This window comes from Pseudochaenichthys georgianus, chromosome 4 (assembly GCF_902827115.2).
Source record: "Pseudochaenichthys georgianus chromosome 4, fPseGeo1.2, whole genome shotgun sequence".
In the NCBI taxonomy this organism is placed as follows: Eukaryota; Metazoa; Chordata; class Actinopteri; order Perciformes; family Channichthyidae; genus Pseudochaenichthys; species Pseudochaenichthys georgianus.
Genome location: NC_047506.1, coordinates 5,786,270 through 5,809,708, shown reverse-complemented (window position 1 = coordinate 5,809,708; position 23,439 = coordinate 5,786,270). Strand labels below are relative to the sequence as shown.

At 44.3% G+C, this 23,439-nt stretch overlaps 1 protein-coding gene across 1 annotated transcript; it reads left to right on the top strand.

Annotated features, from left to right (window-relative positions):
• The first annotated feature begins 15,293 nt into the window (after positions 1 to 15,293).
• Positions 15,294 to 18,432, top strand: dio1 (iodothyronine deiodinase 1). The gene is made up of 4 exons (XM_034081487.2): positions 15,294 to 15,778; positions 15,859 to 16,002; positions 16,597 to 16,796; positions 17,155 to 18,432. The coding sequence occupies exons 1-4, from the start codon at positions 15,442 to 15,444 to the stop codon at positions 17,218 to 17,220; spliced, it is 747 nt and encodes a 248-aa protein (XP_033937378.1). The 5' UTR covers positions 15,294 to 15,441; the 3' UTR covers positions 17,221 to 18,432.
• Positions 18,433 to 23,439: the final 5,007 nt, after the last annotated feature.

The following is a 23,439-nucleotide window of genomic DNA, read 5'->3' as shown; positions in this document are numbered from 1 at the left end:
ATGTGCTTGTAGAAAACGGTTTATGCCACAATAGGATAGCAATAGCAAGTAGTCAGTTTAGCTTCGGTTGCTATGCTAACATCACCCATTTTATACCAGAGAAACTTTCATAACAGCGTTGTGATGCCAAACAGCGTCAATTCAGACTGACACACATTCACTTAAGGGGAACTGGGGATATGTATCAGCTGCTTGTGTGAGTCGGACAGTGAATACTTTAGAGCGGCCGCTGCAGTGTGAGCTAACCGGGAGCTAACGGGAGAATAAACTCCCGTGGAAGAGCAGCCAACACTGCAGCGGTCGGTAAATGCCGCAGAAACACATGAATAAACAATGAACCACGGCACTCTGGAGAAAAGCATAAGGTTGGAGAAGTCATTATTTAATTTAATCTGGCTTTCTGTGATTAAAAGCAACACGATCATCGACCCAACGCAGTTCCCTGTTGTTGTTGTTGTTGTTGTTGTTGTGAGCGCCGTAACGCCGCCGTTGGGGAGCAAATCAGCGATGTAAACGGTGACGTCATGACGCAGCAGCGGCAGCACCAGTCTGGCTCTGGGCGGTGTGAACAGAGCGGGAGCAGAAAAGGGAAACCGGAGCTGAACCAGAAAAGCTCTAGCTCGGAGCTAGAAAGGGAAAAGCGCTGGTGTGAAAGCCGCAAGTGAAGCACAAGCCCATGTTTCTCACTACATTGTAAGTACAACTTATTAAAAAGATCAGTTCAATGCAACTAATGTCGTCTTAGTGTTATTGCATGATGTTAAAATTGGTTTGCCATGAATTTAGTGATGGATTGTAAACATTTGAAATGTAGCATTTAAGTGTTTCTCAGTTACAATGTTGTTGCAAGGCTGTACTGTACCTCTTTATATATGCTTTTTGTCCTTAACAAATTGTTTTTCCGCTGATCAGGGGGTACTTGGCTGAATATTTTGTTCAAAGGGGGTACATTATTGAAAAAAGTTTGAGAACCACTGGACTCTAGATGGCATGACGGTTGCTTGTTCCTTTTTAAAGATAACATTAATTTAGCAAGGAAGACACATCCATCACTGTGGAGGAACATCCTGAAGGACGTGTGCCAGATCTTCATGTAAATGAAACGCTTTTTTAACATTTAAATATTAAAATACCCATAGTTAAATCTCAGAGGAGAAATGGACTGGCCTCTCCCTGAAGGCTCAAACACATACAATCTTTAGTTGTAGTTGTACTTTACATTTTAATTTGTAAAAAACATTTAAAAACACTACACCAAGCACGCTAGACACAGGCTTTAAATGCAACAGTGACAAAGGAGCACTTTTAAGAGGGTAACGTGGTCAAAGGTTTTTGACATGTTACGCCAGATAACAAAACTGAAATTACCCTGTAGGCAAAAGTTGAGCATCCTTGGTATCACTCATTCACACTGACTTTATCGACAATCACAGTGACTGTCTCACAAACAGATATATGCCTCAATATATTAAGGATATGTTGCTGTGAACAAAATAACATTACAGAAGGAAATCAGGCAGTTTTAAATAAATATATGTATATTGAAGAGTTTATCGCCGGCCACTAGAGGGCAGCGTCACTGCTGTCGCTGTCCGGATATGCCGGTGTAGGTACCAGATATGTTCGGGGTACCAGATATGTTCGGGTGTATTTCCGTCGCACCCGTCATCCGTCATATTCGTCTACTCACCTCCCTCTGCTCCCAGCGCTCTGCTGCCACACACCGGCCGTCTGCGGAACTGCAACCGGAGGAACTCGGTACAGCTTGTTATGTGTGTGTACTTGTGCACATAAATAATGTTTCTAATTATTTACAATTAAAAAATATATATATTCTGCGTTACTTTAGCCAACACTTTTATAAGGCCACGAGATTAGATAATTACGAAATGTGTAGATAGAATACATATCTTTCAGGTTGTTATTTTGTCATTGTTTAATGTTTTATTTACCTTTTAGTATTTTTATATAGTAGGTAGTATCTGAACTTTGGAGAGGAGTTGGGAGACACACGACACATCAAATCACATCTACAGATCAAGACGAAGCGAATGGAAGTACTCCTAGCGTGAACATGTTTGTGAAAACGTGTGCAAAGTCTCCGAAAATCCTAAAAATAAGCTCATATTTGAATTCCCCATAAAAAAACACATCATTCAGTAAAAACAAGGCCCCACTGATCATCTGCTCCCTGATCTCTCTGTGAATTGAAAGTACTTATTGCCGGAGATCGCATGCTGTGGTTTTATTAAATGTGCCAAGTGCTAGGACTGTCTTATGGAAGAAAGCTTTTAGATGTGCAGCTCCACTAACATGGAACAGTCTGCAAAAAGAATGGAAAATTACCAAGCTAGTACCACTACATGTTTTTAAAGTTTGGTTGGATGCTACAAAATCAGATGCTGTTGGTACCTGTACATGTGGATAGATATGTTGTTTATGTTTATGTCTTCATGTGGAACCTACTGCTGCAGGTCTCCCTTGAAAAAGACATAATTGATATCAATGGGATTTTACCTGGATAAATAAAGGTATTGAATTGAATGTTCAATGAAAACATATCCAAGTGTAACAAACATCCAGTATTAACCTTACTGTGTTTTACTAACAGTAACCAACTAATAATTTTCATAAACTCACAATATATATATGTAATAAAACAATGCACAATGGTACACAGTATCCAAACTCTTTAGGCACTGGTCAGAGACATTCATGTAAAGCAGATACTGAATCCAATACTGGTAAAAACGTTGCAGAGATCAAATGTTTCCTTGTCTGAACGGAGAAACCTAATTTTTAAAACAACATTTTCAGTGTGTGATTTGAAAGATAAGTTCTGATCAATAATAAAACCTAGATATGTGTATGTAGTGACCCTTTCAATGTAAATGTCTGTCCCGAACAGTACAAATGTTGGGGAGAAAAGAAGTTAACTTTTTGCCATTTGAGAATATCATGAGTTTGGAGTTGTCTGCATTTAATACTAACTTGAGTTGAGATAAATGGGATGGAATAACATCAAAGGCAAAACATAAACAACAGAACAACATATCTATCCACATGTACAGGTGCCAACCGCATCTGATTGTGTAGCATCCAACCAAGCTTTAAAAACATGTAGTGGTACTAGCTTGGTAATTTTCCATTATTTTTGCAGACTGTTCCATGTTAGTGGAGCTGCACATCTAAAAGTTTTCTTCCATCATACAGTCCTAGCACTTGGCACATTTAATAAAACCACAGCATGCGATCTCCGGCAATAAGTACTTTCAATTCGTAGAGAGATCAGGGAGCAGATGATCAGTGGGGCCTTGTTTTTACTGAATGATGTGTTTTTTCATGGGGAATTCAAATATGAGCTTATGATTAGGATTTTCGGAGACTTTGCACACGTTTTCACAAACATGTTCACGCTAGGAGTACGTCCATTCACTTCGTCTTGACCTGTAGATGTGATTTGATGTGTCGTGTGTCTCCCAACTCCTCTCCAAAGTTCAGATACTATATAAAAATACTAAAAGGTAAATTAAACATGAAACATAACGACAAAATAACAACCTGAAAGATATGTATTCTATCTACACATTTCGTAATTATCTAATCTCGTGGCCTTATAAAAGTGTTGGCTAAAGTAACGCAGAATATATATATATTTTTTAATTGTAAATAATTAGAAACATTATTTATGTGCACAAGTACACACACATAACAAGCTGTACCGAGTTCCTCCGGCTGCAGTTCCGCAGACGGCCGATGTGTGGCAGCAGAGCGCTGGGAGCAGAGGGAGGTGAGTAGACGAATATGACGGATGACGGGTGCGACGGAAATACACCCGAACATATCTGGTACCCCGAACACATCTGGTACTGACACCTGCTCTGACCCGGTAGTGCCGAGCGGCCATTTTAGTTCTATTGTTCATTCACTCCGCCTCGAGTTGAGACGTTCATCCACTCATTCATGTAAGATTGTTTCCACTATTGTTTGGTGTGTCTTTACTCTATGTAATTGAATATATGTGTATTGGTCATGACATGCATGTATGTAGTACTTTGTCAGCTTATCTTATCTAGTATCTATCTAGTACTTTGTCAGCTTATCTTGCTGCATTGCTCTGTTTCAGGGTGTCGTCATCCTTGTCATTAAAGTACCGAAACTGACATTGAGGAGTGTGTTTCTTCATGACGACACCATGGTCGTTGTTGGATGCCCTGTCCCCGGCTGCGAGTTCGAATCTGAAGACTTGTCTGAAGCACTCGTCATTGCTATATTGATGATTCATGGATTTAGCCACCAGCACGCAGCGCCTGTCATGGCCGCCCCAGCCCCTCACGGCCCGAGACTCGATCGGCCCAAAGTTGATGTGGGCGTGTCGATAGAGGAATGGAACGTGTTCATCCGCCGTTGGGACGTATTCCGCGCCGGCTCAGGCATAGGGGATGCCCAGGCCCCCTTCCAGCTGTTTCAGTGCGCTGGGTCTGTACTTGGAGACAGCCTGTTGAAAGCCGTCCCCGACGCCGCTTCCGGACCCTTGCCAGACCTAATCACCGTCATGTGTTCCCTAGCTGTCATCCCAGTCGCTACATGCGTCCTGCGCCGCGAGACGCTGGGGACACCTGACGTCCTGGTTAAGCCAGTTAATGACGTAATTGCACTCGTCGAGAACAGAGAGATGGCCCGTAACGCTCTCCCGTCGTCCTCCCTATCAGCCATGTCGTCATTCCGGCGCCTGAAGACGACGCCACAGACGAGCCCCGCCCCGAGCCCTGCGGACGGGGCTAAACGTGCCTCGTGCCCGGAATGTAAGAGCATCTTTAACGTCTTCACGGAGGGGCCTCGCGGGTGGAATCCTAAGCCTCACCAGGCGTGCATTGGCTGCTACAGGGCCCGCCGACGACAGAGGCGTCAACAGCCGTCATCCGACAGTCAACAGGCCGCCATGGGGTCGGAGCCGGTCTCCCAGGTCTCATCGATGCAAGCTGGGGCCCGCCCTGGCCGACGTCACGGGAGCCATCGCCGCGCCCCTACGTCGCACGGATGTGTCAACAGGCAAGCACCTATCAGACTCGAGCACCACATCTTCTCCAAGGGCGAATGGAGACGGGCCAGGCTGAGAGACCACCCCCGAGCATTAATCACCATCTTGATGGACACGCCAGTCGGGCTGAGGGATGGCACCGGCAACCAGGGCTCGGCCGACGGAGCTCGGATATCCGCCGTCGCGGACACTGTCGCGCAGTCTGACCTTTGGTCGCTGGAGGAGTTCCTGGCCTGCGGTTTCTCGCGGGATGACCTGCGACCCGTCAGCCTCAGCCTGTCGGCCGCCAACCGCTCCCCTATAACCATCGAGGGAGCGTTCTTCGCTAGGCTCTCGACGACCTGCAGCGGGGGGCGTGTTACATCCTGCCGTTCCATGGTATATGTGAGCAGCTCGGTCCGGGCCATGTACCTCTCCTACGAGTCGTTGCTCAACCTCGGCCTCTTGCCCGTGAACTTCCCATCGGACAACGTTGCAGGGGGGCCCAAGGACAGGCGTAGCCCTGACACGGCTGACACGCCAGACCAGCCCTTGTCCGTCAATGCGACGAGGTCAGCCAACGGCGGCTGCGTGGGGCCAGGTGACCCCCGGGACGCCCAGTGCTCATGTCCTCAGCGCACGGTCCCCCCGGCGCGCCCCGCAGCACTGCCGTTCCCTTGTACGCCAGAGAACAACAACCGGATGAAAGGTTGGCTACTCGGGAGATATGCCTCGTCGACGTTCAATACTTGCCCCCATCGAGCACTACCATGCATGGAGGGTCCACCTATCGAGATGCACGTGGACCCCGCAGCTACGCCTAGGGCATGTCACACCGCGGCTACAGTGCCTCTACACTGGCAGCGGAGGGTCCACGATGACCTCCTGCGGGACGAAGCCCTTGGGGTCATTGAACGTGTGCCATACGGCGAGCCAGTGGCGTGATGCCATCGTATGGTAGTCACTCGGAAGCACGACGGTTCCCCACGCAGGACCATGTACCTCTCCCCCCTCAACAAGTTCTGCCAATGTGAGACCTTCGCCACTGATTCCCCGTTCCACCTTGCACGCCGCGTCCCGAAGGGCACCTGGAAGACCGTCACGGATGCCTGGAACGGCTACCACAGTGTCCCCCTGCGTGAGTCGGATCGCCACCTCACTACCTTCATCACACCCTTCGGCCGTTGGCGCTACACCAGGGCACCAGATGGTTCAGGGGATGGCTACAACCGTCGGTTTGATGCCGTCCTCTCGGACTATGAATGCAAGGAACGTTGTACACCGACCTGGAGCAACACTGGTGGAGGACCATCGACTTCCTGACGTGTGTCGGCCGGTCGGGCATCGTGTTGAACCCAGACAAGTTTCAGTTCGCGGAGAGGCGCGTCTATTTCGCTGGCTTCAGGGTGTCGGAATCTACCATCGAACCGCTCCCGAAGTACTTGGACGCCATCCGGGACTTCCCCACTCCAGGCTCCACGACGGACATCAGGAGTTGGTTCGGCCTTGTCAACCAGGTGGCCAACTACGCCCAGTTGCGTGAGACGATGGCTCCATTTAAGCCATTCCTCAGTCCACGCTGTGTGTTCCTATGGTCCCCCGTTCTGGAGGAGGCCTTCCAGGCGTCCAAGCAAGCCATAATGGAGGCCATCCGCGAGGGCGTGGAGATCTACGACATGCAGAAGCGTACCTGCCTCCGCCCTGACTGGTCCATGCGTGGCATTGGCTACTTCCTGCTCCAGCAACATTGTCACTGTGCCTCGGGCATACCGGACTGCTGTCCAGGTGGATGGAGGATCACCCTCGCGGGTTCGCGTTTCCTGTCCCCTGCGGAGCAGCGCTATGCGACCGTCGAGGGAGAGGACCTAGCTGTGGCATGGGGTCTGGAACAGACGCGGTACTTCACGCAGGGGTCCGACAACCTCGTCGTGGTCACCGACCATAAGCCGTTGGTGAAGATCTTTGGCGACCGTACGCTGGATGAGATAACAAACTCGCGTCTGTTTAGACTCAAGCAGCGCACCCTCCCATGGCGCATCTGCCTGGCAAGAGCAACTATGCCGCTGATGCCACGTCGAGGCATCCTTCCCCCGCGGGCTCGAACGGCCTCTCCTTGGAGCTGCCGAGCGGGCCTGATGCCGTGGAGTCAGCACTCATGGCCTCCATCCGCGACGACGCACGGGAGCTCGGAGCCATCTCTTGGCCCCTCCTCGCACGGGAGACAGCGGCTGACGGATGCCTCGGCCACCTCCTCCAACTCATCGAGCAGGAGGGTGGGATTGACGTAAATGACCCTACCCTGGCGAGTCTGTCATCGGTCTGTGAGTCCGTCTACGCACAGGACGGCGTCCTGCTCTATCGGGACCGCGTCGTGGTCCCCCCATCCCTCCGTGGGAGAGTCCTTTGGCATCTCCATGCCGCTCACCAGAGGACCTCAGCGATGGGGCAGCATGCCCGAGCCATAGTTTACTGGCCCGGGATGTCCGGGGACATTCAGGCCACCAGGGACAGGTGTGCAGACTGCAACCGCAACGCTCCATCACAGGCGGCTACACCCCCCTGCCGTCCTCACCCCGGTCCACGCCATTCGAGGCGGTGTTTGCTGACTTCTTCGACTATGGACAACGACTATGGACTATGACTATGGACAACTTCTCTGTTGTGCTGATGTGGCTGAGGCCTGGTTCCACGTGCTCTGCTCTGTTGTGCTGATGTGGCTGAGGCCTGGTTCCACCTGCTCTGCTCTGCTGTGCTGCTGTTGCTGAGGCCTGGTTCCACCTTCTCTGCTCTGCTGTGCTGCTGTAGCGGAGGCCTGGTTCCACCTGATCTGCTCTGCTGTGCTGCTGTAGCTGAGGCCTGGTTCCACCTGCTCTGCTCTGTTGTGCTGCTGTGGCTGAGGCCTGGTTCCACCTGCTCTGCTCTGCTGTGCTGCTGTAGCTGAGGCCTGGTTCCACCTGCTCTGCTCTGTTGTGAGTGGCTGAGGCCTGGTTCCACCTTCTCTGCTCTGTTGTGCTGCTGTAGCTGAGGCCTGGTTCCACCTGCTCTGCTCTGCTGTGCTGTGCTGCTGTTGCTGAGGCCTGGTTCCACCTTCTCTGCTCTGCTGTGCTGCTGTAGCTGAGGCCTGGTTCCACCTGCTCTGCTCTGCTGTGCTGCTGTAGCGGAGGCCTGGTTCCACCTGCTCTGCTCTGTTGTGCTGCTGTGGCTGAGGCCTGGTTCCACCTTCTCTGCTCTGCTGTGCTGCTGTAGCTGAGGCCTGGTTCCACCTTCTCTGCTCTGCTGTGCTGCTGTAGCTGAGGCCTGGTTCCACCTTCTCTGCTCTGCTGTGCTGCTGTAGCTGAGGCCTTGTTCCACCTGCTCTGCTCTGCTGTGCTGCTGTAGCTGAGGCCTGGTTCCACCTTGCTCCGGGAACAGCGTGGATACTGTTGTGCTGGACTGGGAGAATGGCGGGTGTCGTGTTTCTGCTGTGCCTTTTCTTGGCTATGCTGGACAAGGAGAAGATCGCTAGTCGTCCTGAAAAATCTACTGGATTCGGGTATGTTCTGCCGCCCGCAGTGGACATCCCTTGTACAGTTTCGGAGGTGTTGCACAAACAATTGTTGGTTGCACTGTCGCGGACATTCATTTCGGAAAATGTTTGTCTTTCTCACATGCCTGCCACGATGGTCCTTCAGAATTGTTTTTTAAACTCTAATCTCACTTTCGCGAAGTTTGCTGGTGACTCTAGAACAGCTGACAATGTATGTGTGTTGATTAAGAGGAAAAGGTGCTTGGTATTTTTATTGTTGTTACTATCAGGAAATGTACAGCCAAATCCAGGTCCACCTAGCAGTATTAGTCAAATAGCTACTCCTGCTGATCTTATATCTAGATCTGGGCTAGGTTTAATTCATTTAAATGTGCGTAGTCATTGTCTTATAAGAAACGTGGCTAGATAAATCCATTTTGGCCTCTGACATTTACATAAATGGTTACAGTGTATATCGTACTGACCGGGCTAAAAAAGGTGGTGGCGTTGCCATTTATGTGAAAAATAAGTTTTGTGTAACCAATATGGTTTCCAAATCTGTATTTTTAGCCGTGAATATTGAGGTAACAAAGGGTCAACAGGTCATGGTGGTGGGCTGCTACAGGGCCCCTTCAGTTGTCAAGGACTCTTTATCGTCATTGGCAAAACTGTTATCACAACTTTCCTACAAGGAAATTGTGCTGCTTGGTGATTTTAATTGGGACTGGTTAACTTCTGTGTCAGAGGATTTTAAAAACATGTGTACCTCTTTGAATTTTACCCAGATTATAGACAGTCCTACTCGCCCAAATATTAAGTCCCCAAATAAATCCTCCTTAATTGATCTAATTTTAACAAATGTTCCACATAAATACTCATCTGTGGGAGTATTTGCTAATGATGTGAGTGACCACTGTGTTGTAGCCACAATTAGGGACACTAAGGTCCAAAAGGTTAAACCACGTATCATCACAAAGAGAGACAAAAAACACTTTGTGGAGCAGGGTTTTTTACATGATCTGTTTGATTTTGATTGGGGTCAAATCAATCTGTGTGCTGATGTAGAAACTGCATGGTCTTATTTTTATCTTGGTTTTATGAAAATTATAGATAGACATGGACCTCTGCGTAAATTTAGAGTGAAGGGACGAAACAATCCCTGGTTTTCTGCTAAGCTGTCCAGTCTACTTCATGAGAGAAATAATGCTTGGGCTAAGGCTAGGAAATCAGGCTCAGAGGTAGAATGGCTACATTTTAGGCAGCTAAGAAATAGCTTCACATCTCAAATAAAAAGTGCTAAATCAAAGTACTATGTGTCAGTTACCACAGAAAACCTGAATAATCCTAGGAAATGTTGGAAAGCCATAAAATCGATTTCCACTGGTGATATCCCAAATGAGCTACCTCCGTGCCTTACCACAGCATCTGGCACTATATCAGACAGGGCTACTATGCTAAATTGCTTTAATAAGCATTTTGTGTCTTGTGGCTCTATGTTTGATTCTGTCACTGACTGTACTTCTGCGAACGCTCCAATCCTTGACTCTGAACAATGTGGTCTGGAAAACCCTTTCAGTTTTACTCCTTTAACTATTGGTATTGTTCATGAAGCATTATCCAAGTTAGATCCTAGGAAACCGGCTGGCCCGGACAACTTAGAACCTTTCTTTTTAAAGATAGCTGCAGATTTTATTGCTCCACCTCTTACTTCTCTTTTTAACCTCTCCCTCAGCACAAATGCAATTCCAAAAGTATGGAAGTCTGCTTATGTCTTGCCTTTACTGAAAGGAGGGGAGGCAACTATTTTAAATAACTATAGGCCAATCTCTAAATTGTCAGTTCTGGCTAAGGTGCTCGACCGACTTGTGTAAAGGAGTTTTTATCTATAAATGACATCCTGTCTAAACATCAGTCAGGATTCAGAAAGAAACACAGCACCATCACTGCCAGAATGAAAGTGGTAAATGACATTACTAGTATTTTAGATAATAAGCAGAGTTGTGCAGCTCTGTTTATTGACCTTTCCAAAGCGTTTGACACCGTTGATCATCACATCTTAAAGCAGAGGCTACTCAGTATTGGCATATCCAGCCTTGCAGTGGGGTGGTTTGTGAACTACCTCTCTGAAAGGTCCCAATGTGTTCATTTTGATGGACTGTCTTCTGAGTGGTTAAACATTTCTAATGGTGTACCACAAGGTTCTGTTTTAGGACCACTTTTATTCTCCATATATATTAACAGCGTAGGTGATAATGTGGATGAAGCTACTTTACATTTTTATGCGGATGATACTGTGATGTATTGTGCAGGTCCCTCCATTAAAGAGGCTGTTGTTAAATTACAGGCTGTTTTTAACACTATTCAGACTCAGCTCTCTGAATTAAAGCTTCTTTTAAATGTGGATAAAACCAAGGTAATGCTCTTTTCAAAAGCAAAAAAGACACCAGAGCCTGTTTTAGATATTGTAACTACGCAAGGAACAAAACTTGAAGTTGTTGCCTGTTACAAATACCTTGGTATCTGGCTTGATGATTGTCTCACTTTTAAACTTCATGTCAATAACCTGCTAAAAAAACTGAGGGTTAGGCTAGGTTTCTTCTACAGGAACAAGTCCTGTTTCTCGCTTGAGGCCAGGAAAAGGCTAGTCACTGTGACCTTTTTACCTGTGCTGGACTATGGGGATCTGATGTATATGAATGCACCTGCCAATTGCCTGGTCAAGTTAGATGCTGCGTATCACAGCGCACTGAGATTTGTGACAAACTGTAAAGCATTAACCCATCACTGTACCCTGTATGCAAGGGCTGGTTTGCTTTCACTAACTGTACGGAGGCTCAGTCACTGGTACATTTGTATATACAAAGCCATGTTAGGGAAACTTCCATCTTATATCTGCTCCCTGATCTCTCGGAGAATTGTAAGTGGCTACTGCCTGAGATCGAATGCAGTGGTTTTATTAAATGTGCCAGGACTGTCTTAGGGAAGACAGCTTTTAGATGCGCAGCTCCTCTGTCTTGGAATAGTCTGCAAATTAAATGGAAACTGAACAATCTGGTGCCACTAAATGTTTTTAAAGCTCGGTTGGATGCTAGTCAATCGGAAGCTATTGGTACCTGCTTATGTGGATAATTATGTAAATGATGCTGTATGATGTCCTTTTGTTGTTCTGTTTATGTTTTTATTAGGGCTGTCAAGTTAACGCGTTAATAACGCGTTAATAATGTGTTAATAATGCGTTAATAACGCGTTAACGCAATTTTTTTTTAAGGCCACTAATTATTTTAACGCGATTAACGCATGTGTATTTTTTTCCTCGGCCGTCCCGTAGTTTCAGAGCGCATTGAGTTTAAAATACCATCTACAAACTGATGCTGCTGACAGCCCCGCTCCTGCCGCCCGCTTGTGGCAGACCACACTTCCACGCTCACCGGCAGGCACCGACTGGCCATCGGGAGGACCGGGAGGGTGTGTGTACGTGTGGCCCGAGCAAGCGAGAGACCTTACGTGCATTGTTGTTGTTAGCATCTGGTGCTAGCTAGCTGCGCTAACGGATATAAGGAGCTGTTTAAATGAAAACAGAGGAGCGCTCTATCCACACAACTGCGCCGAGCACTTGACTTTATGCAGGCAGCCAGACAGTGTGACATTGTACGAAAAGTCAGCACACTCATGATTGCAGCAACATGATTGCAGCATCCAGGCAGCTCCCGTTCGAGCATATGCCTCGAGTTGCACATAGCTCCAACGATCCAACACACACACACACACACACACACACACACACACACACACACCCCCCATTTGTATTGTATGAGAGGTTCCAGGTTGAATTAAGGCGAATATTTGTAATGTTCAGAGGTTGTTGTGTTTAATATTCATGAGTATATTTGTCATTGTTCAAATGATAATAAACATTAGCATAAAGCATATTTGTCCACTCATATGTTGATAAGAGTATTAAAAACTTGAAAAATATTCCTCTAAGGTACATTTAGAACAGATCAAAAATGTGCGATTAATTTGCGATTAATCGCGATTAACTATGGACAATCATGCGATTAATCGCGATTAAATATTTTAATCGACTGACAGCCCTAGTTTTTATGTTTCATGTGGAACTACTTGAGCAGGTCTCCTTTGAAAAAGAGATCAATGATCTCAATGGGATTTATCTGTATAAATAAAGGTTTGAAATGAAATTAAATGGGGGCCGCCACTACCTAGTTGTCGGGGACCGTCTCTCGGGCTGGATAGAGGTCCTGAGCTCTACAGCGGGTACTGCCCTGGCGGGCTCAGCTGGCCTGGTCCAACACCTCCGTTCGTTCTTCGCCACCTTCGGTGTACCGGAGGAGCTCTCGAGCGACGGTGGTCCGGAATTCAAGGCGAGCCACACTGAGGACTTCTTCCGTTTATGGCACGTCAAACACTGCGTGTCTTCCGTTTCCGCTTTCCGCAGTCGAATGGGGGGGCGGAAGTTGCGGTTAAGACTGCTAAGCGCCTCCTGATGTCCAACACCGGCCCGTCGGGCGGCCTTGATCAGGACCGCTTCCTGCTGCAACCTCTCGCCGGCGCAGGTCATCTTCGGCCGCCCCCTTCGTGGCTCGCTCTCCTTCGTGGCTCGCTCTCCTTCGTGAACCGCCTCGAGAAGTTCTCGAACCCGCATATCCGCCTGCTATGGCGCAAGGCATGGGCGGCGAAGGAGGACGCCCTTCGGACCCGTATGTCCCGTACCACCGAGTCTCTGGGGACTCACTCAAGACCGCTCCGCCCATTGGCAGCTGGATTTAGACCGTTAATCTATTCCGGCCCATAGTTTTCCGGTCTGGGGGGGATGAAGAGTTTATCGCCGGCCACTAGAGGGCAGCGTCACTGCTGTCGCTGTCCGGATATGCCGTGCCCTGACCCGGTAGTGCCGAGCGGCCATTTTAGTTCAAATATTGTTCATTCACTCCGCCTCGAGTTGAGACGTTCATCCACTCATTCATGTAAGATTGTTTCCACTATTGTTTGGTGTGTCTTTACTCTATGTAATTGAATATATGTGTATTGGCCATGACATGCATGTATGTAGTACTTTGTCAGCTTATCTTATCTAGTATCCATCTAGTACTTTGTCAGCTTATCTTGCTGCATTGCTCTGTTTCAGGGTGTCGTCATCCTTGTCATTAAAGTACCAAAACTGACATTGAGGAGTGTGTTTCTTCATATATGGCGGAGATTTATTCTTTCAAACAAATGATTGGTAATAATGACCCATGAAGACTAGGCAGGTGCAACTTGAACAAGATTAAAACGTTGGACATAGTCTATTTTAATTAACTTGGTCATAGTTGAAAAACCCCAATTAACATGTTATTTAAAGAACATCACCAGTAATTAACCTAATGTATTAAAAAGCATGATTTGATATGTTGATACAACACTTTTCAAAGACTTAAATGAATCTTGATGAAAGTTTGCTGGGGGGTTTTGTGAGCAGCATTAATTTCAAATGCATGATTTGTTGTGTGTGTTATCCATGTTGGATCATTAGTCGACTTGACTTCCTGCAAATAGTTACTGAGCAAAATGATGGATTTGTAATATAGGATTTAAAACGGGACCTTGGTCTGCTTAAAAGCAAATCATTACAAAAAAAAAGAATAACATGCAAAATTGGGTCAATGTTCATAATTAATTAGGCTTTAAATTGTTCTTTCCTGTGATAAACCCAGGGAGCTGGTTAATCTGGAGCAGTGTGGGTTGGGAATGGTATTGTTAGGGTGAAAAAATGCTGTTCTGCATCCTAATGTATTAAAAAGCATTAGAAAAGTAGCTAGGTATTGACTAATCAAAGAGCTAACGTTAACTAGACTTGGTTATGGAAAAACGTTTGACGTTAGCTTGCTAAGAAGCATTTTATGTAATGTAGAAAAAACCTTTGTATTTAAACCACACTTACTTTCGGCATGTCGGGAGAAAGAGGACTGAAGTCGGAGGCCCGTCCATGTCGCTCAGTGTCTCCAAAATATCAATGACGAATTTAAGAAGCTAAGCAGTTGTTTGCTAACACGTTAGCTAGCTAGCCATTGAAGAAGCTCAATAGCTAGCGCCATTTTTAAAGAAACTAACTGCTAATTAGTTCTGGCAGTGACACCCTCACACTCTGCTGCTAGCTTAAATGGGTAACGTCTTATTACTATGCTTATTATTCATTATAACTTTATATTACACAAATACACTTTTTTTTAACAAAAAATATTGTAACATTTCGAATCGTTAAAAAAAACTAGCTAGTGTTTTTGCAGGTGAATGAACCGCTTGCCCACTCAACGGAAGGCGACAGAGATCAAAGAGCTGCTGAAGATAAATTATCCCATTCATGTTCTAACGTTGGCGAATCAAAGTCTGTACATTAGAAGTATTGGATTAAGTGGTTGGTTTCATTTAGTTTGACTCATATTTAGTTAGTTAAATACACTTTTGTGAGACTGTGAGAGTCTGTGTAGCATATCGAGAATCCACTTTTATCCGATTTATCAAGACACTCGCCGTTTCTCAATCGCGAGTAAAACTGCTGCAGAGCAACTATTTCAAGTATACTACGTCATCGAGTGGCGCCGAATGACTGTTGAAATGCATGTTAAATGCATGGTTTAAATCGGTTAAATGCCCAGCATTCTGCGCCACTCTACGGTAGTATACTTGAAATACTTGCTCTGCAGCATGTGTACTCGCGATTGAGAAACAGCCACAGTGTTCAGTGATCCTACAACGTATTTTGTAGGCCTACTTCGGATCTAGAAAGTACTTGTTCTTAAAAGAGGCCATGAATGCATCTGTGATCGAACGTTATCCGAGTGGGCGTTAACCCACATCATATGTCTGGTTCACAACAGGCTCTGCAAACACGGGAGTCCACCACCAAGGAGCAACCATGTCTTCGAACAGGTTAATGGTTTATTTCACGACAGCATGCATATGTTGCTTCATGGTGGGAGTCAATATCATACTGGGCATTATGCTGTACTTATCACCACGTCTCGCCAAGAAGCTGATCCTCAAACTGGGTGAAAGAGCCACCATGACCCAGAATCCTAGTTTTAAGTTTGAAGATTGGGGTCCGACCTTTGGCACCTTTATGTTTATCAAAACTGCCTCTCATCACATGTGGCTGTCCCTCGGACAAGAGGCGTTTGTGGGAGGAGAAGCTCCGGACACAGATGTGGTCAGCATGGAGGGAACGAAATCAAGAATCAGTCGGTTCGTGAAAGGTACGTGGTGAGATGTGGAGTTATTGTCTGACTATATTTCTCCATGCTGCTAAATGTAGAGCTGTATTTTTTCTCTGCAGACAACAGAATGCTGGTGTTGAATTTCGGAAGTTGCACCTGACCCCCGTTTATGTACAAACTTGAGGAGTTCAAGCTACTCGTCAAGGACTTCAGCGATGTAGCCGACTTTCTTGTGATCTACATCGAGGAGGCGCATTCAACAGGTAATTGAAGGCAGCACGAGTGCCAAGTCAAGTCATTGTTTTATCACCATGAATGTATTGATGGAGGAACTATGCATACAGAGTAAGGGTAAGGTCAACAAAGAAATAAAGTGCACATTGGACATAATAAAGCACAATTAAGAAAATAAGATAAAGATGCATGAGTGCCTTTATTATAATACTTGTTTGTTACGGAAATAACTTAATCATCTATATTTATTAATGTCCTTTAACACCCTAACCCTACTTTGTAAAAAAAGATGTAAATGCAGCAAAAATATATGTTTTGCATGATAACATCCCTTAACTATTGTGATTGAATACATTAAAAACTCTTATGTTGAGTCTTCTTTTGATTGCATTCTATGTTCTTCCAGAGCACTTGCACATTGGGTCTTTGAGTTCAGCCCTTTTTGTGGCACTGTGTGTTGAGTTCTGGCAGCAACACTGACATAATCTGGGCTGCATTCACTACAATAAAATGCTGCAATGCACTTATGCAACATCCATAAAACTACTTTTCTTATGTCATCCATAAGTTGGAAGTTGTGCTTCAGTGTACAGTTAAAATCACATTTCTATTCTCTGTGTCAGACGGTTGGTCATTTGAAAACAACATCGACATCAAGAAGCACAAGAGCCTGGAGGACAGGCTGTCCGCGGCACAGATCCTGCTCCAAAAGGAGCCCCTTTGTACGGTGGTTGTGGATGAAATGAACAATTCTGCTGCCATAAAGTACGGTGCTCTGCCTGAGAGGCTCTACGTGCTGCAGGCTGGGAAAGTTGTCTACAAGGTGAGGTCTCTCAAACAAAAGTAAATGTTTATACTTTTATTTTATGTATAATGATTGGAGAGTTTCCAAGTAAATGTTCTTTCACTGCACACTCTCCCCTACGAGCACAAACTGCCTCTAAATGACCGTGGCTAGACAGTAGGGCTCCTTTCACACAATCACGTGAATTAAAATCATTGCAGCATGCAACATTTTCTCACGCATGAGATCTAATTCTGGGCATGGTGCCTGGTTTATGTTTGCCAAGTCAGAAGTGTATAATTACACGTTATCAAATGTCATGGACCTAAGAGCGTGTTCTTTCTGAAAGTGGAACATGTTCTTTTCTTATGCGTAACATGTATCTGTGTTTCTCTAGGGGGGCAGAGGGCCTTGGGACTACAATCCAATGGAGTTGCGTGCGTTCCTGGAGAAAATAAAATAAGACAATCCGACCAGAATGATATGTCAGGGTCTCGGATTTCTCATTTGAATATGGGTATACCATTATAACCAACATAACTGATATACAATACATTACTTATTAATCAAGGCTATAATGATTACACTGCTACATCAGCTTGTGGCTCTAACTGCTCTCTAGCATCTCTTACATTACATATGTATTATCTCTTTGATTCACACACGGCATCTATTGCACGTCTGTCCGTCCTGGGAGAGGGATCCCTCCTCTGCTGCTCTCCCTGAGGTTTCTCCCATGTTCCCCTTAAACTGTGGGTTTTCTCTGGAAGTGTTTCCTTGTACGATGTGAGGGTCTAAGGACAGAGGGTGTCGTTTTTCTCATACTGATATTCTGAACAATCTGTGCTGTTGTATTTGCTGTAAAGTGTCTCTACTGTAGGTTATTTTATTATATTTACAGCACTTTGGCTCGACCAAAAATCGTTTATAAATGTGCTATACAAATAAAACTTGATTTGATATCAGAAGAGACATTGTAACCCTTACAAACTTGCACTAGTATTGCTTCCAGGCTCTCCTGTACTCTGTAAACATACCTCTACTGCCGATCTGTGAGTTTGAATTCGCCTCTCAGTGTTTCTTAGTGACGGCTGCAGATGAAACCGTTGGCCTCTGCAGCCCGATGGAGTGAAACACACACAGACAGTTCAGTCAAGAGTTTGTGTTTGAGGTATCACACAATGTTCAGGAGATGTCCCCGAAGTTGTCTTATTCTAAAGTTTAAAAGGCCTTACCGTCTAAGTCAAAAACCACATTTGTTCCCACTTCTCTTGCAGATCATATTTTCTGTTCATAGATTTCTTTTTGTACATAAACTTTCAAAACATTGCTTCACAACAGTTAAAAACCCAGAAAATCGACAATAACAAAAAAGCATTATAAAAAGAACCGAAATAAAACAAAGTGCAATCAACAAGTGTAAAATGAAAAAAGGATATTGGTTTGTTGTGTCTGAATGCTCCTATGTGGTTTGACAGGAGTCTACTTTATATATGATGGTTACAGTGCAAACCTCTGGTGACTGTAATCTGATGAGTGATGACTCGAAAAGAGGCCTTCTCTGAATTATGTAGGAGCATTCTCGATTACACTTTAAAAACAAAATATTCATCATGTTAAACAGTCTGCATGTTGTTTTGAATATTTTTATATCCAATGTTTTCACTATGGTATAATAAAGAACAAAATGTAAAGACTCATGTTGTCAATTTATAAGCATATGACCTTTGTCGTGCAGTTCATCAATTACTTGTTTTTTTCTCAGTCCTGACACTAATAATCTTTTTTAAAGTTTCCATATTCCTTCATTTAATGCAAGTCAACATAGCTGTATGGAAATAACTAGCAAAAACATTGATGTTCAAAGTTACCCTATTCTGCTAATTTGCAGGTTCATATGTATGTGGTGTCTCTACTGTGACATGTCTCCATGCTTTAATGTTCAAAAACTCCTTATTTTTCTCATACCGCCTGTGCTGCTGCACCTCTTTTCACCCTCTGTCTGAAACCAGAGTCTGCTCTGATTGGGTAGCTGGCCGGCTCTGTTGTGATTGGTCAACAACTTAGGCTATGGGGCGAGACATCCCTATCAACACAATGTGTTAGACTGCCAAGGGAAGTACAAGTGTTACACAGTGATGTCACTATGTTTAGGAAGTAAACAAAGGGGAGGGGGGGTGTTAGGGAGAGAAACTCCCTCTGGAGGGAACTGTGATTTTGGCCTTTGCAGACCATTTACATGCACAAAAACCCATTGAACAAGAAAAATCCCTAAAAAGCATAGTAGGGCCCCTTTAATGCTCCAACAATGAAAAACATCAGCTCTGAGTGTAAGCCAATGTTTGAGACACATCTGTTGTTGCATAGTCTCTTCCCTGAGTGGTGTTGACTCTTATAACTCTTAAAATAAGATGATCTGCAAAGTTCCATGTTTTTTTAGAAGACATTGGCTGCAGGTCTGTAATGTTGGCACACACACAGCTGTGTAACACTGCAGGACACTAACTTTTGTTTGCTGTCTTGTCTGGAAGTGATAAATGGTAAACCTAATGAACCGTATATGTGGCAAGTCATGCTGACTTCAACCAATCCAATGCACACACACATATTTGAATTGTAATACAGGTGCTGATATGGGTTAATACCTAACTTTCTAATCTTCGCACCACAAGTATTTTGGCTACCAGTGTGTCTACAATTATTTAAAAGGCCAGTACAACATTAACCATTAATCCGATGTGAGTTTTATTTCAAGGCAGAAGTATTATTGATGTTAATGGTGAAGAAGGAACGGTTTTGATTATGGAAAATGCTGAAGATGCAACTGTCAAATATAGTTGTATTTACCACAAGGTAAGAAGAATCAAATTCACTAACCTTGCTTTTGCCTCCCCTTCTCTTCACAAACAGTAATAACCTGTATATATACATTTGGCTACAATTTAAAATGTTTTCCTGTTTTATTTTTCATAATGAATGCAATAAAACGGCAGCATTGCTGGTAATAATAATACATTTAATTTCCAAGCGCTTTTCAGGTGCTCAAAGACGCTTTACAGTGGTGATAAAACGAGATATCATAGAATACAAATATAATAGCAACACAACATAATTCACATTAAAAGCCAGTCTGAAGAGGTGTGTTTTGAAGGTGGGGGGTCGGTGCAGTCTGATGTGTTGTGGAAGGGAGTTCCAGATGTTGGCATTGACTTGTCTGATCAGTGTGACTAAAGTGACTGAAAATAAACCCCTTTGAAAACAGTAATATCTTAATATATAAAGCACAAAAGGATCATGTGACACAAATCAAGAAAGACTACAGCAAATAAAATGATCATAGCTCATGGTTACAAATTGTTATGGTTTTTATTAGTCAACAATACAACACAGTATTTGTGTTGCTGTAGCTTTTATAACCTCTAAACCTCTAAAGTCAAAGGGAAGCTTTGGCCACATCCTGTGAGAGAAGTTTAGCCTCACTTCCTGTTGTTAGACCAGAGCCAGAACACTGTCCAATCCTCCCAAAACATGGACCTTTTGTTAGGATCCACATCTAAATCTTTAGGTTAATCAAAAGCCAGAATGAACCGTGTGTTCAGTAGCTTTGAGGGAGTGGAAATATTGTCTGTAGGCCAGAGGTCTCTGCAGGAGGGTCCTCTGCGCCCACCAGAGGGCAGTGCGGAGCCATCTTTACTCCAACAGGAGAGCAACATATGAGGCTGTTTTTCATTTTGGCTCAGATATTGGAGAGACCCATCTGGCGGAAATTGTATCATCTTCAAAATCAGTTCGCCAACAAAAAACATTCACTTTTTGTTGTACTATCTTTGCTTCTGATTTACCAAACTATGATGAGATGTCATTATTTCACTGACCAACTGAGAGGGGTCTGCCTGCAGACCTCCACTCTCAGGACAGTTCCGGTGCAGACCTCCACTCTCAAGACACCTCCACTGTCAGTACAGGAAGTGCACGCTAAGAATTCCAAAATAAAATCACCACTATCAGTACAGTGCCACTTTCCAAACAGGAATGCACGCAAATACAAAATAAAATCGGATCGTGACACTTATTATATACATATGTATATACAGGGTTGGGTTGTAACGGAATACATGTAACGGCGTTACGTAATCAGAATACAAAAATCAAGTAACTGTATTCAGCTCGCGTTACATTTGAAAAACGAGTAATCTGATTACAGTTACTTTCGTAAACCTGAAGTGAATACATTTTGGATTACTTATTGGAATTATTGGTGGAAAGATTTCCTCTCAACATTTAATATTCAAGTAGTTACAGCCGAATCATCACAGCCCACAAAACCTATTACCACCGCAGATGGACCAAAAAAGCGTTTGAAAAAAAATCGCGGGTCCGCTCGCTCAGTGAAACAATAACAACGAAACATGGAGGAACAAAAGTCTGCGTTTAAATCGCGTGTGTGTATATAGAGGTGTGTGTGGTTAAAACACATCAGCCTGCGGTCGCTCTTTAGCCTTACTAATGATTATTTCTGAAGGTAAACACAGTGAAGGCGGTGCGTGAAAGGCACTGCGCGGCGCGCTCCTCTTCTTTCTCAGAGGCTGAGTTAACCCTCCCGCTGCCTCCTGGTGCTGCAGAGATCTCATGAAGTGAAGGAGGTGTTCCTTCTATAAAACAGCTGTGGGCAGCAGATACTGTGAGTGTCACAGACATGAATTCATAGATCAAGGCAGATTGGTTCACACACTGTCCTGTTTTGCCGATCCGGTGCTTAAACTATAGCTCTACACCCCTGGCCGACATGTCCTTAAAATGAAGTCCGAGTTCGACATTTTAATTCATGTCCTGCCAACACTGGCAGGACAGAAGGCGACACGCCCGTTCTAAGCCGTGTCCCTCACTCCTCACATCCCAAGCTGCATCCCCAACAAGTGTATTATGTTGTTACATCGTTTCAGATGTGATGTTTCAGTTGTGCTCTTGATAAGCCATTAAAACAGTAAAAACACGTTCAGTTTCCTTTTGCTTTTTGTGTCTCCTGTTCACCAAAACATACCCATCTGTGATGCAAAGATAAAGTAATCTAAAAGTAATCTGATTACGTTACTTTTTTAAGACACGTAACTGTAACTGTATTCGGATTACTTTCAGAGCCATGTAATCAGTAACTGATTACATTTACAAAGTAACCCTCCCAACCCTGTGTATATATATGTATATATATGTATATATATATATATATATACATACATATGTATACACTTATTATATACATAAAGTATATAGATATATATAAAAATAGGGACACCTTGTATTGTTTACTCTCAGAACAGCACCACTTTCCGAACAGGAAATGCACGCTAATACAACATAAAATAGCACTGACACTGACACTTATTATCTATATATATATATATATAGAAATATGTATTTATTTATTTATATATATATAAATACGACATCTTGTATTTTAGGGGGGCAATGTCCCCGGTTGAAACCGGGTGAAATAGCCAAAAAAATAATGTCCGAAAATAGGCACTAGAGTCGTGAGGAGGGCAGAGTCCCCTGTCAACTCCCGTTACATTCCTCCATGGTGTCATTTAAGCGAAAAACTTTTACGAGAACCAGGCTGGGGGGGTCAAAAGGGCTTGACCAAGGCCGACCCAAAGTGCACGGTGGTCGGACTCATCACCTCCGTGATGAGTCTCCATTGTGATTTGAAAACTTCCATCAAACGAGTCCTTCGGTGGGCGGGAACAAAACTCGTCAGAATCGTCACTTCCTGTACTGACAGTGGAGGAGGTGTCCTGAGAGTGCAGCCTGCACCGGAACTGTCCTGAGAGTGGAGGTCTGCAGGCAGGCTCCCATGGACCAACTTGTATTAAAAGCAACAGATGCATCATCTTAGGACTACTATGAAGCGTTTGAAAGGCTTTTCAGATGCCTTGTGCTGAAGAAAGGGCTTATTTTTTGCCTTTTAAATTGGTTTTCCTGATAATATTGAACATTTAAAAAAGTATTAAAAACGGCAAAATTGGCCTAAAAGATAATAAGTTCCAGAAAGCACACATATGATCTCAACAATAGAACTTGAGCATGGACTCTAAGCTCAAGTTGTATCTATTTAGTGGCCAACCTTCGAGCTGTATCCCACAGCTTTCTCCAGCAGGTGGAGATAAAATATCTCAACTTAACAAAAAGTAAGACAGCTCCTAAATGAATCCCCCTTAAAGATCCTCCACCCAATTAACAATGCCTCGATGGTAGTGGGTTGTTGTGCCTCTCAACTCTCTACTACCAAACCGTGTCAAGTTTTTTTGAAAGTAAGCATAACCAGTGTTTTTTTCCTGTCCTTTTAGTTTGTGAAAATAATTTATAACGATCATTTGAGCAACTTGTTTGTTTCGATTTAGATCTTTACAAACTAACTCCATCTAACTTACTCAGGGGAAAATCCAGATAGTAAACCCTTTTTCTCAGAGAGAAAATAGGAAAACACAAATCTCGGTTGCATAAAGCATGTATCATGAAGAAATTAAGTCTGGCCTTGATTCAGAAAATGGATGACAAGAAGTTCGAAAGCCAACTCATCTCCGAAAATCTTGATGGCTCTGTCCTACACCTGTAATTTCCCACACATAACAACAATAAGCTATTCTGTTCAGACTGTGCAAGCGGGATATATCCCACTTTTCAT